Genomic DNA, 11,882 nt, shown 5'->3' on the forward strand with positions numbered 1-11,882 from the left:
GGTCACGTGCACAGCCGGGATGCTTTTAGATATTTTTTCCTAAATTAAGTTTTTTTTTATTTTTAACTTTCCCGGCAGAGCTCGGGGGTCAGTCACACCCGCCGGCAACACATTACGCTGCTCATACCGCCAACGCTGGGGTGTGATGAGAGTCGGAGTGGTGGGGTGACCTCTGCTCGGGGTGTGATGAGAGTCGGAGTGGTGGGGAGGATCTTTGTTCTGGGGTGAACCCCGCCATGGATCTTTGTTCTGGGGTGACCCCGCCATGGATCTTTGTTCTGGGGTGACCCCGCCATGGATCTTTGTTCTGGGGTGAACCCCGCCATGGATCTTTGTTCTGGGGTGACCCCGCCATGGATCTTTGTTCTGGGGTGACCCCGCCATGGATCTTTGTTCTGGGGTGAACCCCGCCATGGATCTTTGTTCTGGGGTGACCCCGCCATGGATCTTTGTTCTGGGGTGACCCCGCCATGGATCTTTGTTCTGGGGTGAACCCCGCCATGGATCTTTGTTCTGGGGTGACCCCGCCATGGATCTTTGTTCTGGGGTGACCCCGCCATGGATCTTTGTTCTGGGGTGAACCCCGCCATGGATCTTTGTTCTGGGGTGACCCCGCCATGGATCTTTGTTCTGGGGTGACCCCGCCATGGATCTTTGTTCTGGGGTGAACCCCGCCATGGATCTTTGTTCTGGGGTGACCCCGCCATGGATCTTTGTTCTGGGGTGACCCCGCCATGGATCTTTGTTCTGGGGTGAACCCCGCCATGGATCTTTGTTCTGGGGTGACCCCGCCATGGATCTTTGTTCTGGGGTGACCCCGCCATGGATCTTTGTTCTGGGGTGAACCCCGCCATGGATCTTTGTTCTGGGGTGACCCCGCCATGGATCTTTGTTCTGGGGTGACCCCGCCATGGATCTTTGTTCTGGGGTGAACCCCGCCATGGATCTTTGTTCTGGGGTGACCCCGCCATGGATCTTTGTTCTGGGGTGACCCCGCCATGGATCTTTGTTCTGGGGTGAACCCCGCCATGGATCTTTGTTCTGGGGTGACCCCGCCATGGATCTTTGTTCTGGGGTGACCCCGCCATGGATCTTTGTTCTGGGGTGAACCCCGCCATGGATCTTTGTTCTGGGGTGACCCCGCCATGGATCTTTGTTCTGGGGTGACCCCGCCATGGATCTTTGTTCTGGGGTGAACCCCGCCATGGATCTTTGTTCTGGGGTGACCCCGCCATGGATCTTTGTTCTGGGGTGACCCCGCCATGGATCTTTGTTCTGGGGTGAACCCCGCCATGGATCTTTGTTCTGGGGTGACCCCGCCATGGATCTTTGTTCTGGGGTGACCCCGCCATGGATCTTTGTTCTGGGGTGAACCCCGCCATGGATCTTTGTTCTGGGGTGACCCCGCCATGGATCTTTGTTCTGGGGTGACCCCGCCATGGATCTTTGTTCTGGGGTGAACCCCGCCATGGATCTTTGTTCTGGGGTGACCCCGCCATGGATCTTTGTTCTGGGGTGACCCCGCCATGGATCTTTGTTCTGGGGTGAACCCCGCCATGGATCTTTGTTCTGGGGTGACCCCGCCATGGATCTTTGTTCTGGGGTGACCCCGCCATGGATCTTTGTTCTGGGGTGAACCCCGCCATGGATCTTTGTTCTGGGGTGACCCCGCCATGGATCTTTGTTCTGGGGTGACCCCGCCATGGATCTTTGTTCTGGGGTGAACCCCGCCATGGATCTTTGTTCTGGGGTGACCCCGCCATGGATCTTTGTTCTGGGGTGACCCCGCCATGGATCTTTGTTCTGGGGTGAACCCCGCCATGGATCTTTGTTCTGGGGTGACCCCGCCATGGATCTTTGTTCTGGGGTGACCCCGCCATGGATCTTTGTTCTGGGGTGAACCCCGCCATGGATCTTTGTTCTGGGGTGACCCCGCCATGGATCTTTGTTCTGGGGTGACCCCGCCATGGATCTTTGTTCTGGGGTGAACCCCGCCATGGATCTTTGTTCTGGGGTGACCCCGCCATGGATCTTTGTTCTGGGGTGACCCCGCCATGGATCTTTGTTCTGGGGTGAACCCCGCCATGGATCTTTGTTCTGGGGTGACCCCGCCATGGATCTTTGTTCTGGGGTGACCCCGCCATGGATCTTTGTTCTGGGGTGAACCCCGCCATGGATCTTTGTTCTGGGGTGACCCCGCCATGGATCTTTGTTCTGGGGTGACCCCGCCATGGATCTTTGTTCTGGGGTGAACCCCGCCATGGATCTTTGTTCTGGGGTGACCCCGCCATGGATCTTTGTTCTGGGGTGACCCCGCCATGGATCTTTGTTCTGGGGTGAACCCCGCCATGGATCTTTGTTCTGGGGTGACCCCGCCATGGATCTTTGTTCTGGGGTGACCCCGCCATGGATCTTTGTTCTGGGGTGAACCCCGCCATGGATCTTTGTTCTGGGGTGACCCCGCCATGGATCTTTGTTCTGGGGTGACCCCGCCATGGATCTTTGTTCTGGGGTGAACCCCGCCATGGATCTTTGTTCTGGGGTGACCCCGCCATGGATCTTTGTTCTGGGGTGACCCCGCCATGGATCTTTGTTCTGGGGTGAACCCCGCCATGGATCTTTGTTCTGGGGTGACCCCGCCATGGATCTTTGTTCTGGGGTGACCCCGCCATGGATCTTTGTTCTGGGGTGAACCCCGCCATGGATCTTTGTTCTGGGGTGACCCCGCCATGGATCTTTGTTCTGGGGTGACCCCGCCATGGATCTTTGTTCTGGGGTGAACCCCGCCATGGATCTTTGTTCTGGGGTGACCCCGCCATGGATCTTTGTTCTGGGGTGACCCCGCCATGGATCTTTGTTCTGGGGTGAACCCCGCCATGGATCTTTGTTCTGGGGTGACCCCGCCATGGATCTTTGTTCTGGGGTGACCCCGCCATGGATCTTTGTTCTGGGGTGAACCCCGCCATGGATCTTTGTTCTGGGGTGACCCCGCCATGGATCTTTGTTCTGGGGTGACCCCGCCATGGATCTTTGTTCTGGGGTGAACCCCGCCATGGATCTTTGTTCTGGGGTGACCCCGCCATGGATCTTTGTTCTGGGGTGACCCCGCCATGGATCTTTGTTCTGGGGTGAACCCCGCCATGGATCTTTGTTCTGGGGTGACCCCGCCATGGATCTTTGTTCTGGGGTGACCCCCGCCATGGATCTTCTGGGGTGACCCCCGCCATGGTTCTGTACCTGTGATGAGGTGACGGAGCTGGTTTCAGGTGCCTCGGTCATACCCCCCTCCCCCCAGTTTACTTTTATTGTTTGTCATTTTCTTGTGAAATCTTTTTCTTGTGACACGTGAGATGATTTAACCCCTTCCTGCCCAGGGCATCCAGCCCGGTATGACGGGGAGCGCTGATCATTGTCCTGTGACTGGTTTGCTCTCGGTGATGTCACCTGCAGGGCGAGGCGTCTGGCGCCGTGACAGCTTCTCATGTGTCGGATGTGCTGGGACTTGTCCGAGGTCAGCGTGCGAGCCGGGAGCTGTGCGTGCTACGGGAAGACTGTGAGAGGTGCCCCATGTGGTGGTATAGACAGGACTAGGGGGTTATGGGGGGGCTGCATGAGGCTCGCCCCTCCCCCAGGACGGCGGACCTCCCCCAGGACCATGATTGATTATTGATGCTTGTAGGGTTTATCATTTGTCTGTGCTATGCCCAAACATTCACCCGCCGGCGCCACATTGTTTTATTAACCGTGGTGGTTTACCGTAGAACGTCCAACCAAACCTGGGCGGGCTCTGAATAAATCTGAGCGTTTCCTCTGGGAGCCTGGGTTGACCACGGCCGGGGAGCCTGGGTTGACCATGGGCCGGGGAGCCTGGGTTGACCATGGCCCGGGGAGCCTGGGTTGACCATGGGCCGGGGAGCCTGGGTTGACCATGGGCCGGGGAGCCTGGGTTGACCATGGCCCGGGGAGCCTGGGTTGACCATGGGCCGGGGAGCCTGGGTTGACCATGGGCCGGGGAGCCTGGGTTGACCATGGCCCGGGGAGCCTGGGTTGACCATGGCCCGGGGAGCCTGGGTTGACCATGGGCCGGGGAGCCTGGGTTGACCATGGCCCGGGGAGCCTGGGTTGACCATGGCCCGGGGAGCCTGGGTTGACCATGGGCCGGGGAGCCTGGGTTGACCATGGCCCGGGGAGCCTGGGTTGACCATGGCCCGGGGAGCCTGGGTTGACCATGGGCCGGGGAGCCTGGGTTGACCATGGCCCGGGGAGCCTGGGTTGACCATGGCCCGGGGAGCCTGGGTTGACCATGGGCCGGGGAGCCTGGGTTGACCATGGCCCGGGGAGCCTGGGTTGACCATGGCCCGGGGAGCCTGGGTTGACCATGGGCCGGGGAGCCTGGGTTGACCATGGCCCGGGGAGCCTGGGTTGACCATGGCCCGGGGAGCCTGGGTTGACCATGGGCCGGGGAGCCTGGGTTGACCATGGCCCGGGGAGCCTGGGTTGACCATGGCCCGGGGAGCCTGGGTTGACCATGGGCCGGGGAGCCTGGGTTGACCATGGCCCGGGGAGCCTGGGTTGACCATGGCCCGGGGAGCCTGGGTTGACCATGGGCCGGGGAGCCTGGGTTGACCATGGCCCGGGGAGCCTGGGTTGACCATGGCCCGGGGAGCCTGGGTTGACCATGGGCCGGGGAGCCTGGGTTGACCATGGCCCGGGGAGCCTGGGTTGACCATGGCCCGGGGAGCCTGGGTTGACCATGGGCCGGGGAGCCTGGGTTGACCATGGCCCGGGGAGCCTGGGTTGACCATGGCCCGGGGAGCCTGGGTTGACCATGGGCCGGGGAGCCTGGGTTGACCATGGCCCGGGGAGCCTGGGTTGACCATGGCCCGGGGAGCCTGGGTTGACCATGGGCCGGGGAGCCTGGGTTGACCATGGCCCGGGGAGCCTGGGTTGACCATGGCCCGGGGAGCCTGGGTTGACCATGGGCCGGGGAGCCTGGGTTGACCATGGCCCGGGGAGCCTGGGTTGACCATGGCCCGGGGAGCCTGGGTTGACCATGGGCCGGGGAGCCTGGGTTGACCATGGCCCGGGGAGCCTGGGTTGACCATGGCCCGGGGAGCCTGGGTTGACCATGGGCCGGGGAGCCTGGGTTGACCATGGCCCGGGGAGCCTGGGTTGACCATGGCCCGGGGAGCCTGGGTTGACCATGGGCCGGGGAGCCTGGGTTGACCATGGCCCGGGGAGCCTGGGTTGACCATGGCCCGGGGAGCCTGGGTTGACCATGGGCCGGGGAGCCTGGGTTGACCATGGCCCGGGGAGCCTGGGTTGACCATGGCCCGGGGAGCCTGGGTTGACCATGGGCCGGGGAGCCTGGGTTGACCATGGCCCGGGGAGCCTGGGTTGACCATGGCCCGGGGAGCCTGGGTTGACCATGGGCCGGGGAGCCTGGGTTGACCATGGCCCGGGGAGCCTGGGTTGACCATGGCCCGGGGAGCCTGGGTTGACCATGGGCCGGGGAGCCTGGGTTGACCATGGCCCGGGGAGCCTGGGTTGACCATGGCCCGGGGAGCCTGGGTTGACCATGGGCCGGGGAGCCTGGGTTGACCATGGCCCGGGGAGCCTGGGTTGACCATGGCCCGGGGAGCCTGGGTTGACCATGGGCCGGGGAGCCTGGGTTGACCATGGCCCGGGGAGCCTGGGTTGACCATGGCCCGGGGAGCCTGGGTTGACCATGGGCCGGGGAGCCTGGGTTGACCATGGCCCGGGGAGCCTGGGTTGACCATGGCCCGGGGAGCCTGGGTTGACCATGGGCCGGGGAGCCTGGGTTGACCATGGCCCGGGGAGCCTGGGTTGACCATGGCCCGGGGAGCCTGGGTTGACCATGGGCCGGGGAGCCTGGGTTGACCATGGCCCGGGGAGCCTGGGTTGACCATGGCCCGGGGAGCCTGGGTTGACCATGGGCCGGGGAGCCTGGGTTGACCATGGCCCGGGGAGCCTGGGTTGACCATGGCCCGGGGAGCCTGGGTTGACCATGGGCCGGGGAGCCTGGGTTGACCATGGCCCGGGGAGCCTGGGTTGACCATGGCCCGGGGAGCCTGGGTTGACCATGGGCCGGGGAGCCTGGGTTGACCATGGCCCGGGGAGCCTGGGTTGACCATGGCCCGGGGAGCCTGGGTTGACCATGGGCCGGGGAGCCTGGGTTGACCATGGCCCGGGGAGCCTGGGTTGACCATGGCCCGGGGAGCCTGGGTTGACCATGGGCCGGGGAGCCTGGGTTGACCATGGCCCGGGGAGCCTGGGTTGACCATGGCCCGGGGAGCCTGGGTTGACCATGGGCCGGGGAGCCTGGGTTGACCATGGCCCGGGGAGCCTGGGTTGACCATGGCCCGGGGAGCCTGGGTTGACCATGGGCCGGGGAGCCTGGGTTGACCATGGCCCGGGGAGCCTGGGTTGACCATGGCCCGGGGAGCCTGGGTTGACCATGGGCCGGGGAGCCTGGGTTGACCATGGCCCGGGGAGCCTGGGTTGACCATGGCCCGGGGAGCCTGGGTTGACCATGGGCCGGGGAGCCTGGGTTGACCATGGCCCGGGGAGCCTGGGTTGACCATGGCCCGGGGAGCCTGGGTTGACCATGGGCCGGGGAGCCTGGGTTGACCATGGCCCGGGGAGCCTGGGTTGACCATGGCCCGGGGAGCCTGGGTTGACCATGGGCCGGGGAGCCTGGGTTGACCATGGCCCGGGGAGCCTGGGTTGACCATGGCCCGGGGAGCCTGGGTTGACCATGGGCCGGGGAGCCTGGGTTGACCATGGCCCGGGGAGCCTGGGTTGACCATGGCCCGGGGAGCCTGGGTTGACCATGGGCCGGGGAGCCTGGGTTGACCATGGCCCGGGGAGCCTGGGTTGACCATGGCCCGGGGAGCCTGGGTTGACCATGGGCCGGGGAGCCTGGGTTGACCATGGCCCGGGGAGCCTGGGTTGACCATGGCCCGGGGAGCCTGGGTTGACCATGGGCCGGGGAGCCTGGGTTGACCATGGCCCGGGGAGCCTGGGTTGACCATGGCCCGGGGAGCCTGGGTTGACCATGGGCCGGGGAGCCTGGGTTGACCATGGCCCGGGGAGCCTGGGTTGACCATGGCCCGGGGAGCCTGGGTTGACCATGGGCCGGGGAGCCTGGGTTGACCATGGCCCGGGGAGCCTGGGTTGACCATGGCCCGGGGAGCCTGGGTTGACCATGGGCCGGGGAGCCTGGGTTGACCATGGCCCGGGGAGCCTGGGTTGACCATGGCCCGGGGAGCCTGGGTTGACCATGGGCCGGGGAGCCTGGGTTGACCATGGCCCGGGGAGCCTGGGTTGACCATGGCCCGGGGAGCCTGGGTTGACCATGGGCCGGGGAGCCTGGGTTGACCATGGCCCGGGGAGCCTGGGTTGACCATGGCCCGGGGAGCCTGGGTTGACCATGGGCCGGGGAGCCTGGGTTGACCATGGCCCGGGGAGCCTGGGTTGACCATGGCCCGGGGAGCCTGGGTTGACCATGGGCCGGGGAGCCTGGGTTGACCATGGCCCGGGGAGCCTGGGTTGACCATGGCCCGGGGAGCCTGGGTTGACCATGGGCCGGGGAGCCTGGGTTGACCATGGCCCGGGGAGCCTGGGTTGACCATGGCCCGGGGAGCCTGGGTTGACCATGGGCCGGGGAGCCTGGGTTGACCATGGCCCGGGGAGCCTGGGTTGACCATGGCCCGGGGAGCCTGGGTTGACCATGGGCCGGGGAGCCTGGGTTGACCATGGCCCGGGGAGCCTGGGTTGACCATGGCCCGGGGAGCCTGGGTTGACCATGGGCCGGGGAGCCTGGGTTGACCATGGCCCGGGGAGCCTGGGTTGACCATGGCCCGGGGAGCCTGGGTTGACCATGGGCCGGGGAGCCTGGGTTGACCATGGCCCGGGGAGCCTGGGTTGACCATGGCCCGGGGAGCCTGGGTTGACCATGGGCCGGGGAGCCTGGGTTGACCATGGCCCGGGGAGCCTGGGTTGACCATGGCCCGGGGAGCCTGGGTTGACCATGGGCCGGGGAGCCTGGGTTGACCATGGCCCGGGGAGCCTGGGTTGACCATGGCCCGGGGAGCCTGGGTTGACCATGGGCCGGGGAGCCTGGGTTGACCATGGCCCGGGGAGCCTGGGTTGACCATGGCCCGGGGAGCCTGGGTTGACCATGGGCCGGGATCCCCGGCGCTCTGCCGCCACACGTTGTCACCTCACAGCCGTCACCCGGGACGGAGCAGATCCTCTGTGTGCGGGGATTCTTCGGCTGAGGCATGCCGCCCCGTGCAGGAGAGGAATCCTGAGGATTAGGATGACGGGGTGCGGCTACATCAGGGCCAGGAAAATAATCTCCGTGCCGCAATGAGCCGCCGTATGCGTCCGGCGTCGTCGCCATCTCTTGTGCAATTTGCAATCCATCTGTGGCGAAAGTTCAGCGTAAATGTGCGCTCGTTTTCCGCCCCCGTCCCCCGCGCACAGACGGCACGCCCGCCAGGTTAAGGAAATCTCGGCGCGGCTCCGTTGTCGGGGGAAGGGTTAACTCGCCCCCGGGTTGGCGTAATCTATCCCAGAATGCTCGGGGCTGCCGGCGAGCCGGGACACGTTCCCATGAACAGAAGCCCTTTCATCCGCCGAAGGGCGCCGATTGGCTGCGGGTGACATCACAGGCGGCGGCGAGGTCATCTGTCTGCTCTCGTAACACCGGCCGTGACCTCGGGGAGAGTCTTCTGCAATCATTGCGGCGCCGGGTGGAGCGCGAGTGTTGTGGCGGTGAGAGCGACGCCGCCTTGTATCATCACGCCGCCATCGAAAGTTCCGTCTCGTGGTTTGTGCCGCCTAGAGCGCGTCTGATGCCGGCGCAGCGTGGGCGGCTGAATGGAGCTTTCTGATTGGCTGCTGTGAGAAGCGCATCATAGTGACATCTATGTGCCATACTGCCATTCTGCAGCAGCCTAAAGATGTAGAGGCATCATGTGACGTGTGTGTGAATTTGCAGGTTTTGGGTGGAGTGCCCCTTTTATTCCCCTGCGTGGAATCCGTACGTTTGGCGTTCCTCTTGTGCTCTGCTTGGCGCGCCCGGCCGGGGGGTTGAGACGCCGCTCCGCGCCGAGGATCATCGCTGACAGTTTCCTAATTGATGTGGAGATTCTGATCCTGTGTAATTCGGATCTCCCTCCGCCGACGCCGCACCGGGTGATTGGTAGGGGGAGGGGAAACCGCGGGGAGCCGCCGCTGCTTTTGTAGGTCAGGGAGATTTCGCTCCGTGCCTGGGATAAAGATTGGAGCGGAGCAATACTCTGCAGCGTGGGAAAAAAAGTGAGCTGTATAAGCGTGACAAAACGCTCTGCAGGCCTCTGTCCGGTTGCAGGTTACAATGCTCTGCAGGCCTCTGTTGGCGGCATGTTACAATGCTCTGCAGGCCTCTGTTGGCGGCATGTTACAATGCTCTGCAGGCCTCTGTTGGCGGCATGTTACAATGCTCTGCAGGCCTCTGTTGGCGGCATGTTACAATGCTCTGCAGGCCCCTGTCGGCGGCAGGTTACAATGCTCTGCAGGCCCCTGTCGGCGGCAGGTTACAATGCTCTGCAGGCCCCTGTTGGCATGTTACAATGCTCTGCAGGCCTCTGTTGGCGGCATGTTACAATGCTCTGCAGGCCCCTGGCGGCAGGTTACAATGCTCTGCAGGCCCCTGTTGGCGGCATGTTACAATGCTCTGCAGGCCCCTGTTGGCGGCATGTTACAATGCTCTGCAGGCCTCTGTTGGCGGCATGTTACAATGCTCTGCAGGCCTCTGTTGGCGGCATGTTACAATGCTCTGCAGGCCTCTGTTGGCGGCATGTTACAATGCTCTGCAGGCCTCTGTTGGCGGCATGTTACAATGCTCTGCAGGCCTCTGTTGGCGGCATGTTACAATGCTCTGCAGGCCTCTGTTGGCGGCATGTTACAATGCTCTGCAGGCCTCTGTTGGCGGCATGTTACAATGCTCTGCAGGCCTCTGTTGGCGGCATGTTACAATGCTCTGCAGGCCTCTGTTGGCGGCATGTTACAATGCTCTGCAGGCCTCTGTTGGCGGCATGTTACAATGCTCTGCAGGCCTCTGTTGGCGGCATGTTACAATGCTCTGCAGGCCTCTGTCGGCGGCATGTTACAATGCTCTGCAGGCCTCTGTTGGCGGCATGTTACAATGCTCTGCAGGCCTCTGTTGGCGGCATGTTACAATGCTCTGCAGGCCTCTGTTGGCGGCATGTTACAATGCTCTGCAGGCCTCTGTTGGCGGCATGTTACAATGCTCTGCAGGCCTCTGTTGGCGGCATGTTACAATGCTCTGCAGGCCTCTGTTGGCGGCATGTTACAATGCTCTGCAGGCCTCTGTTGGCGGCATGTTACAATGCTCTGCAGGCCTCTGTTGGCGGCATGTTACAATGCTCTGCAGGCCTCTGTTGGCGGCATGTTACAATGCTCTGCAGGCCTCTGTTGGCGGCATGTTACAATGCTCTGCAGGCCTCTGTTGGCGGCATGTTACAATGCTCTGCAGGCCTCTGTTGGCGGCATGTTACAATGCTCTGCAGGCCTCTGTTGGCGGCATGTTACAATGCTCTGCAGGCCTCTGTTGGCGGCATGTTACAATGCTCTGCAGGCCTCTGTTGGCGGCATGTTACAATGCTCTGCAGGCCTCTGTTGGCGGCATGTTACAATGCTCTGCAGGCCTCTGTTGGCGGCATGTTACAATGCTCTGCAGGCCTCTGTTGGCGGCATGTTACAATGCTCTGCAGGCCTCTGTTGGCGGCATGTTACAATGCTCTGCAGGCCTCTGTTGGCGGCATGTTACAATGCTCTGCAGGCCTCTGTTGGCGGCATGTTACAATGCTCTGCAGGCCTCTGTTGGCGGCATGTTACAATGCTCTGCAGGCCTCTGTTGGCGGCATGTTACAATGCTCTGCAGGCCTCTGTTGGCGGCATGTTACAATGCTCTGCAGGCCTCTGTTGGCGGCATGTTACAATGCTCTGCAGGCCTCTGTTGGCGGCATGTTACAATGCTCTGCAGGCCTCTGTTGGCGGCATGTTACAATGCTCTGCAGGCCTCTGTTGGCGGCATGTTACAATGCTCTGCAGGCCTCTGTTGGCGGCATGTTACAATGCTCTGCAGGCCTCTGTTGGCGGCATGTTACAATGCTCTGCAGGCCTCTGTTGGCGGCATGTTACAATGCTCTGCAGGCCTCTGTTGGCGGCATGTTACAATGCTCTGCAGGCCTCTGTTGGCGGCATGTTACAATGCTCTGCAGGCCTCTGTTGGCGGCATGTTACAATGCTCTGCAGGCCTCTGTTGGCGGCATGTTACAATGCTCTGCAGGCCTCTGTTGGCGGCATGTTACAATGCTCTGCAGGCCTCTGTTGGCGGCATGTTACAATGCTCTGCAGGCCTCTGTTGGCGGCATGTTACAATGCTCTGCAGGCCTCTGTTGGCGGCATGTTACAATGCTCTGCAGGCCTCTGTCCGGTTGCAGGTTACAATGCTCTGCAGGCCTCTGTCCGGTTGCAGGTTACAATGCTCTGCAGGCCACTGCCGGCGGCAGGTTGCAATGCTCTGCGGGCCTCTGTCGATGACATTGAGATGCTCTGCAGTCTAAGCCGATATGTGGCTCTTCAGGAGGTGCGTGTCCTTTTGTAGGTCACATGGTGCAATGGATGTGTCATCCACTTAGTGACGGGGACTTTGGGGACTGGTGTTATGTATTCTGTAAAACGCTACCGCCTATGTCGGCGCTATAGTAATCCTGGGAGTAACTTGTGTGAAATGTGTCTCTGTGGGGGGGGCACAATGCTCTGCAGATCTGTAGGGAATGGGGGGG

General features: G+C 62.8%; 1 protein-coding gene across 1 annotated transcript in view; it reads left to right on the top strand.

Moving 5' to 3' along the window:
- The window catches only part of LOC108803595 (prostaglandin F2 receptor negative regulator-like), a gene marked incomplete at its 3' end in the record, with an annotated part of 24,751 nt that overhangs the window by 1,211 nt on the left and 11,658 nt on the right, over window positions 1-11,882 (top strand). The window contains exons 2-6 of the mRNA XM_018575425.1: window positions 79-201; window positions 3,451-3,553; window positions 8,512-8,895; window positions 9,029-9,232; window positions 11,538-11,683. Coding sequence (XP_018430927.1) covers window positions 79-201; window positions 3,451-3,553; window positions 8,512-8,895; window positions 9,029-9,232; window positions 11,538-11,683 — 960 coding nt within the window. The remainder of the gene's footprint in view (window positions 1-78; window positions 202-3,450; window positions 3,554-8,511; window positions 8,896-9,028; window positions 9,233-11,537; window positions 11,684-11,882) is intronic.

Source organism: Nanorana parkeri, unplaced genomic scaffold (genome assembly GCF_000935625.1).
Source record: "Nanorana parkeri isolate BGI_ZX_2015 unplaced genomic scaffold, ASM93562v1 scaffold3911, whole genome shotgun sequence".
NCBI classification, from domain to species: domain Eukaryota; kingdom Metazoa; phylum Chordata; class Amphibia; order Anura; family Dicroglossidae; genus Nanorana; species Nanorana parkeri.